The sequence below is a fragment of the Erinaceus europaeus genome, chromosome 17 (genome assembly GCF_950295315.1).
Source record: "Erinaceus europaeus chromosome 17, mEriEur2.1, whole genome shotgun sequence".
In the NCBI taxonomy this organism is placed as follows: domain Eukaryota; kingdom Metazoa; phylum Chordata; class Mammalia; order Eulipotyphla; family Erinaceidae; genus Erinaceus; species Erinaceus europaeus.
In genome coordinates this window covers 64,296,311-64,312,484 of record NC_080178.1, presented here as the reverse complement: position 1 = coordinate 64,312,484, position 16,174 = coordinate 64,296,311, and the positions used below count along the sequence as shown (strand labels likewise).

General features: G+C 48.0%; 1 protein-coding gene across 5 annotated transcripts in view; it reads right to left on the bottom strand.

Moving 5' to 3' along the window:
- Positions 1-16,174, bottom strand: part of PDE2A (phosphodiesterase 2A) — a 102,421-nt gene that overhangs the window by 39,969 nt on the left and 46,278 nt on the right. Inside the window, exon 1 of one of the 5 annotated variants that reach the window (XM_060176890.1) lies at positions 12,355-12,394. The exons of the other annotated variants lie outside the window; for them this stretch is intronic. Coding sequence (XP_060032873.1) covers positions 12,355-12,357 — 3 coding nt within the window. The 5' untranslated portion in view covers positions 12,358-12,394. Of the gene's footprint in view, positions 1-12,354; positions 12,395-16,174 lie in introns of those variants that run through there. 5 annotated transcript variants of the gene reach the window in all.

Sequence of the window (16,174 nt, the reverse complement as noted above, 5' to 3'; positions counted from 1 at the left end):
TGGGTGTTAGACCACAAACTATCAGATACTTAGAGGAAAATATTGGCAAAACACTTTTCTGCATCAATTTTAAAGACATCTTCAATGAAACTGATCCAATTACAAAGAAGACTAAGGCAAGCATAAACCTATGGGACTACATCAAATTTAAAAAATTTCTGCACAGCTAAAGAAACTACTACCCAAAGCAAGAGACCCCTCACAGAATGGAAGATCTTTACATGCCATATATCAGACAAGAGGCTAATAACCAGAATATATAAAGAACTTGAAAATATCAACAACAAGACAACAAATAACCCCTTCCAAAAATGGAGGGAGGACATGGACAGAATATTCATATCACAGAAGAGATCCAAAAGGCTGAGAAACACATGAAAAAATGCTCCAAGTCTCTGATTGTCAGAGGAATGCAGATCAAGACAACAGTGAGATACCACTTCACTCCTGTGAGAATGTCATACATCAGAAGAGGTAACAGCAGCAAATGCCGGAGAGGGTGTGGGGTCAAAGGAACCCTCCTACACTGCTGGTGGGAATGTAAATTGGTCCAACCTCTGTGGAGAGCAGTCTGGAGAACTCTCAGAAGGCTAGAAATGGACCTACCCTATGACCCTGCAATTCCTCTCCTGGGGATAGATCCTAAGGAACCCAACACACCCACCCAAAAAGATCTGTGTACACATATGTTCTTGGCAGCACAATTTGTAATAGCCAAAACCTAGAAGCAATCCAGGTGTCCAACAACAGATGAGTGGCTGAGCAAGTTGTGGTATATATATTCCATTGTATATACAATGGAATACTACTCAGCTATAAAAAATGGTGACTTCAGCGTTTTCAGCCGATCTTGGATGGACCTTTAAAAATTCATGTTTAGTGAAATAAGTCAGAAACAGAAGGATGAATATGGGATGATCTCACTCTCAGGCCAAAGTTGAAAAACAAGATCAGAAAAGAAAACACAAGTAGAACCTGAACTGAGGTTGGCATATTGCACCAAAGTATAAAGACTCTGGGGTGGGTGGGTGGGGAGAATACAGATCAAAGAAGGATGATAGAGGACCTAGTGGGGGTTGTACTGTTATATGGAAAACTGGGAAATGTTATGCATGTGCAAACTATTGTATTTACTGTTGGATGTAAAACATTAATTCCCCAACAAAGAAAATAAATAAATAAAAAGGAGGCAAGGAAGAGCACTGAGAGGGCATTTTCTGTGTCACACTTGTCACACTGCTGGGTGCATGCTTCCTCCCAACACATGTGAACACCCCCCAACAGGCACACACAGATCAAAATGCAACTGTACAATTGCGCGTACACACACACACACACACACACACACACACACACACACTCCCCAGGCTCCAAGCAAGGCAAAGGAGGTCACATTTCCTGCCTTCAAAGTTTTTGGGAACAAACACCCGTATAAATATCAGCATCACAGCCAGACAGTTTCCCAGACCTTAGGGAAGTCTGTAGTGGGTAGAAAAGAGCTGCGACTTCCAGCCCTTTTCCAGACTGAATACAGAAGCTCTCCATGGCCCTAAGCAGGCCTTCTTCTGAGCCCCACGTTCCTCTAATAAAAAAAAAGGGTCCTTTTAACTCTGCAGCCTAAAGTTCTATGCTTTTGTGGTTTAACACAGAGAGGATAGATCTGTGTGAATGGATGGATGACGGTGTGAAGAGGTGGAGGGAGAAATGAGTGAATAAACAGCTGAATGGGAAAATGTTATAGCAGTCGACATTTGGAGTCAACTCAAGTGTCCAACAAGAGATGAGTGGCTAAGGGAGTTGTGGTATACACACACAGTGGAACACTACACAGCTATGAGTCTCTTTTGCACACCACGGAGGGAACTAGAGGGACAAATCAGAAGAAGGATGAATACAGATGGATGGAGCCCTCTTCCTCTCCCTAGCTCCGAACCTACAGCTCCGTGTCTGGTCAGCACCACAGACAGCGCCACCCCACGGACACTGGTCTTTCACACCAGGTTCAAAGAAGAGGAGCCAGTTCAGAGTCTGGCATCCAGCATGGCTGTACTCATCTGGGCAGGGAAATAGGTCAGGACTAAATCAGCTCTAATCCCTCAGTGCCAGGACCCTGGTCACTCCTGCTGGTGCCTCCCACTGGGGGTTGGGGCTCTTCCAGAGGCTCAGGCAGGGCTGCTGTCCCAGGATGCTCCCCAGCCCCCTCTGTAGAGGTGTCCTATTGTGCTCTCCCACACCTGGAACCCAGACTCAACGCTCCCTTGTCCTCCAGGAAGTGAGCCTCAGTTTCCCCAGAAGAAAGCAACAGCTTCAGATTCCACGGGCAACCACCTCCCACGATGTGCACTAAGTCTCTGGGCCTGGCCGTGCATGCTGAGTCAGCAGCTCCACCTGAACTGGGCCTCCAGTATGGGCAGAGAGGGCACTGAGCTCATCTATGGACCCTGAAGCCCCCTTCTCTAAAAGGGGGAACTTCAGGACCCTGTACCCCCTCACAGCCCCTCTCCTCCTCTGCTCGTCCCTTTCTCCTCCTCCCCCTACCTGCCTCCCCTGACAGCCACCCTGGTCCTAGGCTGCACTTGTGCTGCCAAGAGCCTCCATGGCTTCTCCCCCATCTGCCTCTCCTGCCCACTCTCAAGCCTCCCCCACACCTCTCCAAACCAGAGAACTCAGGGAGACTCAAAACGGGCACACATAGAATGGAGGAGCCCAGGAAGGTAGATTGATGGGGGAAATCAGGGCAGGAAGTGTGATGGGCACATGCTTGAAGGGCCCCGGAGCCATGTCTGGCAGCCCAGTGTGCTGGTGCCCAGGCACAGCCTCTCCAGCAGGGTGGCTGGCAGAGCTGGCCCAGAGGAGCCCTCCCGGGAGCTGGAACCACAGAAGCCCCCTTTGGCTGCGTGCACAGCCCCTGCCTTCGTCCAGCCCACCAGGCTTCCTCTGTGCTTACAGCCTTACAGCAGAATGAGGAGTGAAGCTGGAAACCGGGGCGGTCCCTCCCTCCCCACCCACGCCTGCCACCTGCCCAGAGCCGCCTGGCAGACACTGGTGCCTGAAATACCCACCCGGGAAGAGCTGCTCAGGAATGCTAAGTCTGGACACCAGGGGCTGAGCTGGACCCAGAGCAGGGAAGGGAGACTTCACAGCCACTGGGAGGCCTAGCTCCAGGAATGGGGGATTGTTGGCCAAGGGGGACTAGCTTTAATGCCCACTAGGCTGGGGAGCCGGGGGTGGGGTGGGAAGGAGGCTTCCGAGAGGGAAAGCTAGACATGTCCAGACCTCACCCCTAGAGCTATGGTACAGGGGAACTGGCCCTGCCCAGGAATCTGTGGTTCCAACACCTGCCTAGAGATGCCGACCACTCTATGTGAGCCAGGGACCCACATGTGCTATCTGGTTCTACAAGGCTGAGGAAGTATCTGCACTGTCACCTCACTTGAGAGGCCAGGAAAGTAAGGCTCTGAGGGGAGGGCCCAGCCTTCAACTCAACAGGGAGAAGAGAAAGGAGGTGGGTGTAGTAGGGTATGGGGTGCTGGGAGGAGACAGCAGGGTAGGATGGAAGGGTGCCAGGGGACCAGGGTCAGTGGCAGGGGCCCCATGGAGCTCAGGAGCCAGCCCTAAAGGAAGACCTGCCTCCACCCCACCCCCGGCCTCTCCTCCCATCCCCTCTACCTCCTGGCCCTTCGCAGACTCCGGCTTCAGTTGTTACTCCAACAGGGCCGCGTCTCCAGCCTCCGAGCCACACTGGAGACACGTGCACTGTAGAATACACCTGAGCCCAGTCCCGGCGTGGCCCTGATCCCTGCCGAGCCTGCCCCTGCTCCCACTGGCTCCTCCAGGGCCTCCTTCTCTTGCATGGTGCACATCTCCTCCAGAAAGGCTTCCTGATTGCCTCATCCTGCACCACCACCATTCTCTTAGGGCCTGACTCAGGGGGGCCCTTCTGATTGACTGGGGCCAGGAAAGGAGGATATAGGAAACAGGAGAGTGGGCTCAGGGGGCTGGAGCAGGAGGACTATGCCAAACTCAGGAAGGGACCAGGACAGCCTTCCTCAGTAGGCCACAGGCCTAGAGTGTACTCAAGCTGACGGTGCGTAAATTAAAGCCAGGGGAAACAAAGAAGGACTTGCTGGGTCCCATGTCCCAGTCCAGAACCTTCCAGACTTATAAGGTTCCCTCTCTCCTGAGGCAGCTTTAAGAGTCAGCCTGGGCCAGGTGATGGGCTGAGCCCCTCTGGGGTTGGGTAGTGCTCCTGCAGACCTGTCCCTGTGCCAGGCCCAGCACCCAAGCGAGGGGCATGAATGCTGATGAGCATAGCCTGGCTCATCCATGTGGGCCTGGGAGCTGCTCTAGGGGTGGAGCCATCCCTGCCTTGGGGCCCCTCCCCCAATCTGTCTTATATGCTCTGTCACCCCGTCTCCCAGCCTCCCTGGGTTCTCCATGTCTGTTGTTTGTCCGTCCACTAGTCTGTATCACTCCCACAGTCCCTCTCTAGGTCCCATGACTGTATATGGCTCTATCTTCAGGCCTGGCCCATTCCAGCTGCTTCCCAAATCTCGGGGGGGGGGGGGAAGGGGAAGAGGGTAGAATGAGAAAAAGACTGGGACAGAGAGAAGGACTGATACAGAGGCAGCTGGACAGACGAGGGTCAGGAGGGGACCCTGGGGAGAGGACCCTGAAGACAAAGTCAGAGTTGAGGAGAGTTGTGGGGTCCTGCCCCCCTTCCCAGCCCTGTAGGAATGTGAACAAGCTCACCACTCCTAAGAATAGCGCTTCTGTTGGGGGGCTGGGCCAGGAATCTGCTGGGTGGCTTCGGCTCAGGCAGGCCCTGCTCCACTAGGTTCTCCAGGAGAGGGGGGGGGGCCCTCCCCCGTAGTCCACACCCCTGCCTGCAGTGTTCATGTGTGGGTCTCACTGTTGTAGCTCTTCTTGCATAAGGCTGGCATGGTGGCCCCTGGGTGCTGGGTGCTATCTCCCCACTGTCTCCCAGGACTAAAGGCAGAGCCAGGAGCAGCCTGTCCAGGAGACACTGCAGGCACCAGGCCCACCGGGTCCTCTCATGTCCTGCCCCTGCTTGGTTCTCTCCCCTGCACTCAGGGCCTGGTGTGCCCAGCCCTTACCATTTCCATATGCAGAGGCCAGCCAGCCTTGCCTACTCTGCCTGCACTGCTCAAAGGCAACAACCCAGGCGGCCGGGCAGTGGCGCACTGGGTTAAGTGCACGTAGTACAAAGCACAGGAACCCGTTCAGGGATCCCAGTTCAAGCCCCCAGCTCCCCACCTGCAGGGGGGTCATTCACAAGTGGTGAAGCAGGTCTGCAAGTGTCTATCTTTCTCTCTCCCTCTCTATCTTCCCCTCCCCTCTCAATTTCTCTGTCTTATAAAAAAAAATTAACAATTTAAAAAAATGACCACAGGAGCAGTGGGTTTGTAGTGTAGGCACTGAGCCCCAGTGATAACCCTAGAGGCAAAAAAAGGGGGGACCGGGTGGTGGTGCACCTGATTGAGCGCACATGTTACAGTGTGCAAGGATCTGTCTTCGAGCCCCCAGTCCCCACCTGCAGAAGGAAAGCTTCAGAGTGGTGAAGCAGGGCTGCAGGTGTCTCTCTGTCTCTCTCCCTCACTATCTCCCCATTCTTCTCAATTTCTGGCTGTCTCTATCCAATAAAAATAAAGATAATAAAGGAATTTTAAAATAAAAAAGTCTAAAAAATTGTAGCCCTAAAATCAATACATTCCAATCACTCATGAACATGTAAAGAGTGAAGAAAAATTTGAGGAAAAATAAAAGACAAAGTCAACAACTCCACATGGGAGTTGCCAATGGGTCTCGGTCACCACATCTCTGCTCAGGGTCCCTGTGAGGGGTGCTGGAGGTGAGGTGGGCTCCCTACACAGTGCACCCCGCCCACCTGCTTGGCAGGCAGCCTGGCACTCACAGCTATTTGCTTTAGGAGGGCCCAGGAAGCCTGAGGACAAACATCCGGAGTCTCTGGAATGTCTCCTCTGCCTTTTCTCAGATCAAGGACCCAGGCTACTCATATTCACACACACTCACATGCATACATGCTGGGACATGCACAACTACAAACTCACAAGCTCACACTCATAGTGGGACACATACACATACTCACATGTACACTCACAGTACAATTTCTCTCTCATACACACACACACACACACACACACACACACACACACACACACACACACACACACACAAGACTGGACGAATGCAAGAGCCTGGGAGCTCCCCTGAGGGTGTTATGCCTGTGAGGCTGGGGCAGGTCCCTTTCTGAGACCCCGGTTCATGACAGGGAGATGATGCCGCCCCCACCTGACCCCATCACAATGTTATCTTAGAAATGAAAGCTACGATTTACTGGTGTCTTTCCTGAAAAATTCCCGGTCCACTCACCAAAGCCAGCCTCTCCCTCCCTTTGTGGGAAGCTCTCACTAGTCACCACCATGAATGTCCCCAGGGCACATAACCACAGCAGAACACAGCCATGGGGTCACCAGGAGAAAGTCTGTGTGAAAGCATGTGAGGCTGAGCTCCTGTGTGAATGTGGACCCTGAGCCACATCTGCAAGTGACCTTCTACATGTATAGGTGACAGTCCTGGCCTGTGTCCACATGTGTGACTTCAGTCACTGACATGCTGGAGCCTGGGACAGTGCAGTGAGGGAGTGGCTGTCTGAGGGACTGTGGGTGCCTTGGGGACCAGATTTATCTCTGAATACGAATTCTTCCTATCACCTCCTCCTTCACCTCCTCCAATACCTCCCTCATCACCTCCTCCCTCACCTCCCCCAATAAATCCTTACTTTCCTGTCATCTCCTCTCTCATCAACTTCAATACCTCCCTCATCACTGCCTCTCTCATCTTCTCTAGTAACTCCTTGCTCACTCCTCCCTTATCTCTTCCATAATTTCTTCCATCACCCCAAACTCCTCTATCACTTCTCCCATCTCCATTCCAATACTTCCCCCATCGTGGCCTTCATCATCTCTTCCATTACCTCCAACTCCTCCATCACCTCCCTCCCCTTGGTTCTCTATCACCTCTTCCATAACCTTAATCAAGCCTGAGCTCACATCCTGGGAGCTGCTGAGAAGATGTCGGGGGAACCCCTCCTGCCTAAGTTGGCTCCTGGCAGGGGCTGGGCCCCCACTGTGCAAGAACAAAATGGATATGCAGCCCTGAGGGTCTGGCCTGCCTTAGCAGGGAAGGTAGGTTGAGTTTCAGCACCCCTCGTGGTCAGAGGCAGCAGCCCCATGGGCAACCAAGAGAGGGTGGCTTCCACTCTTTGTGCCCCCATGCCAGCTGTGCAGCTTGGCACTAGAGGGCCACTGGGTGGACAGGTTCTAGATGTGGCTGTAAGGACACCTTCCCCCTCCACCTTGCCCTGAGGCTCTGTCCCCTTGAGTCCTGGCCAGCCAGCCCGCCCCAGAGCCCAAGAGAAGTCCCTCAGAAGCCATGAGGGAGATAGCAGACAAAAACAGAGACCAGCCAGCTGCCAGAAGGCAAGATGCATGCAGCACAGCCCCACCATCACACGAGAGAGACCCAGGCTCTGGACTGCTGGCCAGGGAACAGGGCAGGGGGCTGAGGGCTGGGGTGGAGGCAGTCCCAGGAGATGCCTATGCCCCAGCTCTCAGTCACTGGTGTGGACCTCCCACCCCCACTTCACCCTCCCTGCCTGGCCAGAACCCCTACTGGTGTGATTAACCAGATTACGGGATTTTTTTTCTAGAGCAAATTGCACTGGCCTAATTGAATGAGGCTGGAGGAGCTGGGCTGATGCTGACAGTGGGCGAGGACAGCGGGCGAGGACAGTGGAGCAGGGAGAGGAGTGTGCAGAGCTCCATGGAGGCCTGGCAGGACTGGGAGATAGGCGGGGCGACCACTGCTCTCTCAGCCACCCGAGGCGGGCAGAGACCCCTGAGTGTCTGCCAGGAGCCAGGCCCTGCTGCACAAGCTCCTCCCACAGCCCCAGGCTGCAGGGCACGGAGCCACAAGGCTCACATGTCATCGGGGATACAGCTCATTTGGGAGGGCACCTGCTTTGGCAACCCTGTAATCCAGCTTCCAGCCTGGGTGCTGCAGTAGCTCTGACTCCCTCCCTCTGTCTCTCTCTGTCTGAAGAAAGTGTTCCTTAGCTGCCCCTGCCCAAAGCCCCCCTGGGGAGCTCAAAGCCAGGAGGAAGCCCACACCAACACATCCTCTGTCCCCATAACCCCATGCTGTCTGTCCTTTCTCTGACTGACCCCACACACATCACACACCCTGCCCCCTCATCTGGCACACCTGCCATGCCTGCTCATCCCTTCAAGTACCCCACTCTGGGCCACACTCGTCACAGCAGGGTGACAAATAGGAACATAATCACCATCACTTTCACATGTACTGAGACAAACACCAGAAGCCATCACTTGTGTGTCTCACATTCTCAGAGTCACACGCCATGTGCCCACTGTCCTCAGTGTCACCACCAGCAGCATACACACAGCTCAGAGCTGCCTCTGTGTCATACTCTCCTATCTCAATATCATCCAGAACCTCCTGGCCTTAAAAAGAAAATCCTTTGGTGAAATGATATCCTGTCTAAGATTTGTTTTAAGACAGGCCAGAGAAGCCACCTACTTTGAAAATGAAACAAAAGAAAATATTTGCAAAGCACACATCCCACAAGGGGCTAACATACATAATATATAAAGAACTCCTACAACTCAACAACAGAGAATACCAAGGAACCTGGGTCTTAGATGGACAAAGGACTTGAATAAACATTAAAAAAAAGATGTGCAGCTGGTCAGCAGCACAAAGCATCAAGGACACCAGGAGACAGCATGGACACCGCCAGAGAAAACATCCGAATGCGAGGTCTTCAGGAGGTGCGTGGAGACCTAGCTTCCCCAGCTGTATTGTGCATGGTGGTTCAAGGCGGGGGGAAACACACATGAGTCCATCAACAGACAAATAAACAGACCAAACATGGTCTCTGCACATGGACAATGGAGCATCACTCTGCCCCCCCCAAAAGGAAGGAAAGCCTGGCACCTGCTGCCACATGGGTGACCTTGAGGACTCTATACTAAAGGATGTACACCAGGCACAAAAGAGACAAGGACTGCATGAGTCCGTTTAGAGGACATAACTAGAGTGGTCAGATCACAGAGGCAAAAATCAGAAGGAGGCAGCGCTGGAGAGTGGGACCTTAGTTTCACATCAGTCTGGATATAGCATGACTGGACTATGCCATGAAAATGGTCACTCTGGCCAAGTTATGTTATGTGTATTTTGAAGTTAAAAATAAAATATAAAGGGGAATCAAAGGTTTTTTTGGGGGGGTTGGGCGGCAGCACAGTGGGTTAAGTGCAGTTGGCGCAAAGCGCAAGGACCGACGTAAGGATCCCAGTTTGAGCCCCCGGCTCCCCACCTGCAGGGGAGTTGCTTCACAAGTGGTGAAGCAGGTCTGCAGATGTCTATCTTTCTCTTTCCCTCTCTGTCTTCCTCTCCTCTCTCCATGTCTCTCTGTCCTATCCAACAAAGACGACATCAATAGCAACAACAACAATAACTACAACAATAAAATAACAAGGGCAACAAAAGGGAAAATAAAAAAAAATTTTGAAGTTTTTGAGGGTCCCCAGGGAGGTGGCTAAGTGGGAAAGCACATGCTTTGTACATGTGATGCTGTGAGTTTATTCCTAGCACAAGTGATGGAGAAGAGCTCCCTTTGTTCTCTTTCTCTCTGTTTATCTCTGTCATATATATGACATATGTATATGTATAACTCTTGACAGAAAGGAAAATGAAAACACAAAAATCAGAACTTGGGGAGAGGCAGCAGCGATGCCTAGTATAGTCATGGGCCCTGTGGAATATAACTAAAATAGGCCTACTAACTATCTACAAAATGGAGACCCCCAAATCTTCATCTGCAGTATCCCAGCCTTTAGGTTCATGATTAGTCAACAATTTGTATGGCTTTATATGTTAACTCTTTTTTCAGCCACCAAGTTCTAGATGCTAATATGATGCCAAATGGCCCCCCCCTGGGCAGACAACCCCACCTATGTGTCCTGGAGCCCCGCTTCCCCAGACCCCTGCCCCACTATGGAAAGAGATGGACAGGCTGGGAGTATGGATTGACCTGTCAATGCCCATGTTCAGTGGAGAAGCAATTACAGAAGCCAGACCTTCCACCTTCTGCACCCCATAATGACCCTGGGTCCATACTCCCAGAGAGTTAAAGAATAGGAAAGCTATCAGGGGAGAGAATGGGATACAGAGTTCTAGTGATGGGAATTGTGTGGAGTTGTACCCCTTTTATCCTATGTTGTTTTTTTTTTTTACAATAGTTTGTACATGCATAACACTTCCCAGTTTTCCATATAACAATACAACCCCCACTAGGTCCTCTGAATCCTTCTTGGACCTGTAATTCTCCCCACCCACCCACCCCAGAGTCCTTTACTTTGGTGCAATATGGCAGTTCCATTTCAAGTTCTACTTGTGTTTTCTTTTCTGATCTTCTTTTTCAACTTCGGCCTGAGAGTGAGATCATCCCATATTCATCCTTCTGTTTCTGACTTATTTCACTCAACATGATTTTTTCAAGGTCCATCCAAGATCGGCTGAAAACAGTGAAGTCACCATTTTTAACAGCTGAGTAGCATTCCATTGTGTATATATACCACAACTTGCTCAGCCACTCATCTGTTGTTGGACACCTGGGTTGCTTCCAGGTTTTGACTATTACAAATTGTGCTGCCAAGAACATATGTGTACACAGATCTTTTTGGATGGGTGTGTTGGGTTCCTTAGGATCTATCCCCAGGAGAGGAATTGCAGGATCATAGAGTAGGTCCATTTCTAGCCTTCTGAGAGTTCTCCAGACTATTCTCCACAGAGGTTGGACCAATTTGCATTCCCACCAGCAGTGTAGGAGGGTTCCTTTGACCCCACAACCTCTCCGGCATTTGCTGCTGTTACCTTTTCTGATGTATGACATTCTCACAGGAGTGAAGTGGTATCTCACTGTTGTCTTGATCTGCATTTCTCTGACAATCAGAGACTTGGAGCATTTTTTCATGTGTTTCTCGGCCTTTTGGATCTCTTCTGTGGTGAATATTCTGTCCATGTCCACCCCCCATTTTTGGATGGGGTTATTTGTTATCTTGTTGTTGAGTTTGGCAAGCTCTTTATATATGTTGTTTATTTAACTCTTATCTGATGTATGGCATGTAAAGATCTTCTCCCATTCTGTAAGGGGTCTCTTGGTTTGGGTAGTGGTTTCTTTTGTTGTGAAGAAGCTTTTTAATTTGATGTAGTCCCATAGGTTTATACTTGCCTTAGTCTTCTTTGTAATTGGATTCGTTTCATTGAAGATGTCTTTAAAATGTATGCAGAAAAGAGTTCTGCCAATATTTTCTTCTAAGTATCTGATAGTTTGTGGTCCAACACCCAAGTCCTTGATCCACTTGGAATTTACTTTTGTATTTGGTGAAATACAGTGATTCAGTTTCATTTTACTGCATGTTTCAACCCATTGTTTCCAACACCATTTGTTGAAGAGACTCTGCTTTCCCCATTTAATAGTCTGAGCCCCTTTGTCAAAGATTAGATGTCCATAAGTGTGGGGGCTCATTCCTATGGTTTTTGTCAGTGTTTCCTTTTTATAAATAAAAATTAAAAGAAAGAAAATGTACAGACCAATAACTAGTAATCAATAATCAAGTAATCAGTAGTCAAAATCTTGCCCCTGAATATTAATAAAATAACATAATGATTCAATTATGTGAGATAATGAGTTGATTATCTTTGAAAATAAAAAAAGTTTTCTAAAAAAAAAAGAAGAAGAAAAGAAAGAAAGAAAGAAAGAAAGAAAGAAAGAAAGAACATCTGGGGACACACCCAGTTGAGCGCACACACGCTGCCTTATCAAGGACTTGACTCAGGTCCAAGCCCCTGATTCCCACCTGCAGGCTTCCCGGGAAGCCTTATGAGCAGTGAAGCAACTGCTATTAGTGTTTCTCTTCCTCCTTACCTCCCCCTTCCTTCTCAATTTATATCTGTCTTATCAAATAAAGAAAAAAAATACCCTTTAGGAGTGATGGATGTGTTAAGCAGGCACCACGTCCCAGTGATACCCCTGGTGGAAAGAAAGAAAGAAAGAAAGAAAGAAAGAAAGAAAGAAAGAAAGAAAGAAAGAAAGAAAGAAAGAAGGAAGGAAGGAAGGAAGGAAGGAAGAAAGAGAGGGAATAAAGGAAAAAAGGAGAAGAGAAAAGAAGAGACGAGAAGAGACGAGAAGAGATGAGAAGAGACGCCCAGGAGGAGCACCTGCCTTACCATGCAGGAGTTCCTAGGTTCAAGCCCCAGCACCACATGTAAACATCATAACACCAGGAGAAGTTCCACAGATGGTGAGGTAGTACTGTGTCTTTCTCTCTATTTCTCTGAAATAAAAAAGGGGGAGGGGGAGAAGAATGCATGTGCAAGGAATTGTGAATGCACAAGCCCCCTTGCCCTGTTATGCTGATGTAAACAAGTAAAAAGAAAAGCTCAGATGATCAGATGGCTTCTTAGTGAATTTTACCAACTGTTTAAAGAGGAATTAACACCAACCCCTCCCACACTCACTGCAAACATTAAAGAAGAAGAGAAGAAGAAACTCTCCTAAGGACATGTCTAGAATGCCACGATGCAGAAATTCTCAGCACGATGCCAGCCAGCTGAATTCTGCATCACATCCAGAGACTCATTCTCTGAGACCAAGTGGGATTTCTCTCAAGAATGCTAGAAACTGTGAACTTATGCAAACCACATGCAAACCAGCGTGCCACACCACACTGATCAAATGAGAGAAGAGGCAGGCATGACTCCGCTGCAGAGTGCCAGCCTTGCAAGTGTCTGGGTGTGGTTCCTAGAAACCAGATAGAATGCTGGGGATGGTGGAGTAGTACTCCGATTTCTGCCCCTTCTGTCTGTCTGTCTGTCTGTCTGTCTGTCTGTCTGTGTCTCTCACTCTAATTTTTTTTAATTGGGGAAGGAGCTGGGGAGAAGGTAATATCATGTCCAGAAACACACACACACATGCAAAAGTATTTGACACAACTCATTCATGATAAAATACTTCACAATGCTGGCAAGATAGCTGGCTGGGGAGGGTGCCTGCTGAGCCATGCTCACAAGCCAGGGGCAAGTCTGCCCCCACGCCCCTCACTGTAGCACGGAGGAAGCTTTGATACTCTTGGATCTTTCCCTCTCTGCCTCTGTCTCTCTGTCTCTTGTCTTTCTCTGAAAAAAAAGTTGGGACTCTTGAGTGGTAAAGCACTGGCAGTGACAAAAATATGCATAGCAAATTATTCAGAAAAGGGACAGATTACAACATAATAAAGACCACGTGAGATGAGCCCACAGCTGATTTCACAGTTCACCCAACCTCACCACATCCATTCAGCAGAGTACTGGAGACCCAGCTAGAGTGATTATACAAAAAAAAAAAAAAAAGAAAGAAAGAAAGAAAAAGTTATCAGAATTTGGAAAGGGAAAATTAAAATTGTCTCTATTTACTCAATGATTTTGTTTATTTTTATATTTATTTTTTGCCTCCAGAGTTAACGCTGGGACTCTGTGCTGGTACTACAAATCCACTGCTCCTGGCAGCCATTTTTTTCCATTTTATTGGATAAGATAAGAGAGAAATTGAGAGGGGAGAGGGAGAAAGATAGACATCTGCAGACCTGCTTCAGTGCTTGGAAGCTTCCCCCCTGCAGGTGGGGAGTGGGGAGCTCGAACCTGGATCCTTGCACAGCTCCTTGCACTTAGCACTATGTGCACTCAACTGGGTGTGCCACTGCCTAGCCCTCAGAATGATTTTATAGAGAAAATCCTAGGGCTGGAGAGACAGTTCACTGGGTCAGCTATGTACCGCCTGACTATGCCTGTGGTCCAGGTGCAACCCCCAGCTCTACATGGCAATGCCATGGCACTGGGTTGGTGCTGAGGTGCTGTGCTGTCTCTCACTGTCTTCCTATCTGAAGGTAAAAGTAAGCCATAGGAAAGTGAAATTGTGGATGTGTGAGGTCCTTGCTCCCCCCAACCCCAAAATAATCCTATTAGATCTAATCAACGAATTCAGTAAAGTTACAGAGTACAAAATTAACATATAAGGTCAGTACTATGGGGCTGGGTGCTGGCATACCTGGTTGAGTGCATATGTTATAATGTGCAAAGACCTGGGGTTAAGTCCCTGGTCCCCACCTACTGGGAGGGAGTTTCACAAATGGTGAAACCATGCTGCAGGTGTTTCTTATTCTCTTTCCCTCTCTCCTCTCCCTCCCCTCTCAAATTCTCTATTCCTAGCCAAAATAAATAAATAAAACCTGTTTTAAAAGTCAATATTATTTATTTTTATTAACAATGAATATTCTGGGAAAAATCATTCCTATCTTCAATATACTAAAAGCAATAATACAACAGGAATACAATAAATAATATGATTGCATTAAAAGCAATAATACAGTAGGGATACAATTACCTAAGAAGGTCAAGGATTTCTATGCTGAAAACAACAAAACTTTAATGAAATCAAATAAGACATAAATAACTAGGAAAGCATCTATCCCATGCTCATTATCTTTATTTATTTGATAGAGACAGCTGGAAATTGAGATGGAAGGAGAGCTAGCCAAGGAAAGAGACAGAGAGACACCTGCAGCACTGCTTCACCACTTGTGAAGCTTTCCCCTGCAGGTGGGGACTAGTGGCTTGAACCTGGGTCCTTGGCCTTGTAACATGTGCGTTCAACCAGGTGCACTACCACCTGGCCCCTCTATCCCATGTTCATAGGTTGGGAGAACTACTATTGTTAAAAATGTCATTACCAAAAGTCATCTGTGGATTCAATACAGTCTCTATTAAGATTCCAGATGCTTTAAAATATTTATTTATTTGTTTGTTTTTATTTATTAATTATTTATTTTGATAGGACAAAGAGAAATTGAGAGAGGAAGGAGAAAAAGAGAAGGGGAGAATGAGAGACACCTGCAGCACTGCTTTACCACTCATGAAGCTTCCCCCTTGTAGGTGGCAACCAGAGGGCTTGAACCCAGGTCCTTATGCATGGTAATGTGTGCTCAATCTGGTGTGTCACTGTCCAGACCCTTAAACATTTTTTTAAGAAATATAAAAAGCAATCCTAAAAATGTATATAGAACCATACATACACCACCACCACCAACAACAACAATAACAACAAAAAACACCTTAGGGCTAGGGAGATAGCATAATGGTTATGCAAAAAGCCTTTCATGCCTAAGGCATCAAAGATCCCAGGTCAATCCCCAGCACCACCTTAAACCAGAGAAATTCTGAGAAAAAACAAAGCAAGAAATACTACACTTTCTTTCTTTCTTTTTAAACATTTTAAAAAATTTTTTCATTTTTTATTTATAGAAAGGAAACACTAACAAAAACCATAGGATAAGAGGGGTACAACTCCACACAATTCCCATCACCAGCACTCCATATCCCATCCCCTCCCCTGATAGCTTCCCTATTCTTTAACCCTCTGGGAGTATGGACCCAGGGTCATACTTTCTAATGTCAAAATATACTATAAAACCATAGTAACCAAAACTATGAAATTGCCATTACTAACAGACAAAAGGTTAAGGAGATACTCAGTGGATACACAGGAACTGCATGAATGAGGTTCCAGTTTCAGTACCTGTCACCACATATGCCAGAGTTAGTGGTGCTCTGAACTCTCTCTCTTACTCTTTCTCCCCTCATTAAAATAATAATAATAGTAAAACAGACTAATGAATGAAACAGAATTGAGAGTCCAGAATAAGCCCCAGCAGATATGGCTAATATTTGATGTGGGAGCAAAGCATACTCAACAGAGTCTCAATAGTCTCTTCAATAAGTGATTGTGGGATAAATGCATACCCACAAGAAAAGAATGAAACTAGACCCACACCTTGCACCATTCACAGAATGACTTGAAATCACAAAATTCCTAGAAGAGAATACATGCATAAAACTCTTTGCCATGGGGTTTGGTAGTGATTTATTGGTTGGGCACTTAAAACACAAGCAACAAAAGAATTTTTAAAAAATATTTATTTATTCCCTTTTGTTGCCCTTGTTGTTTTATAGTTGT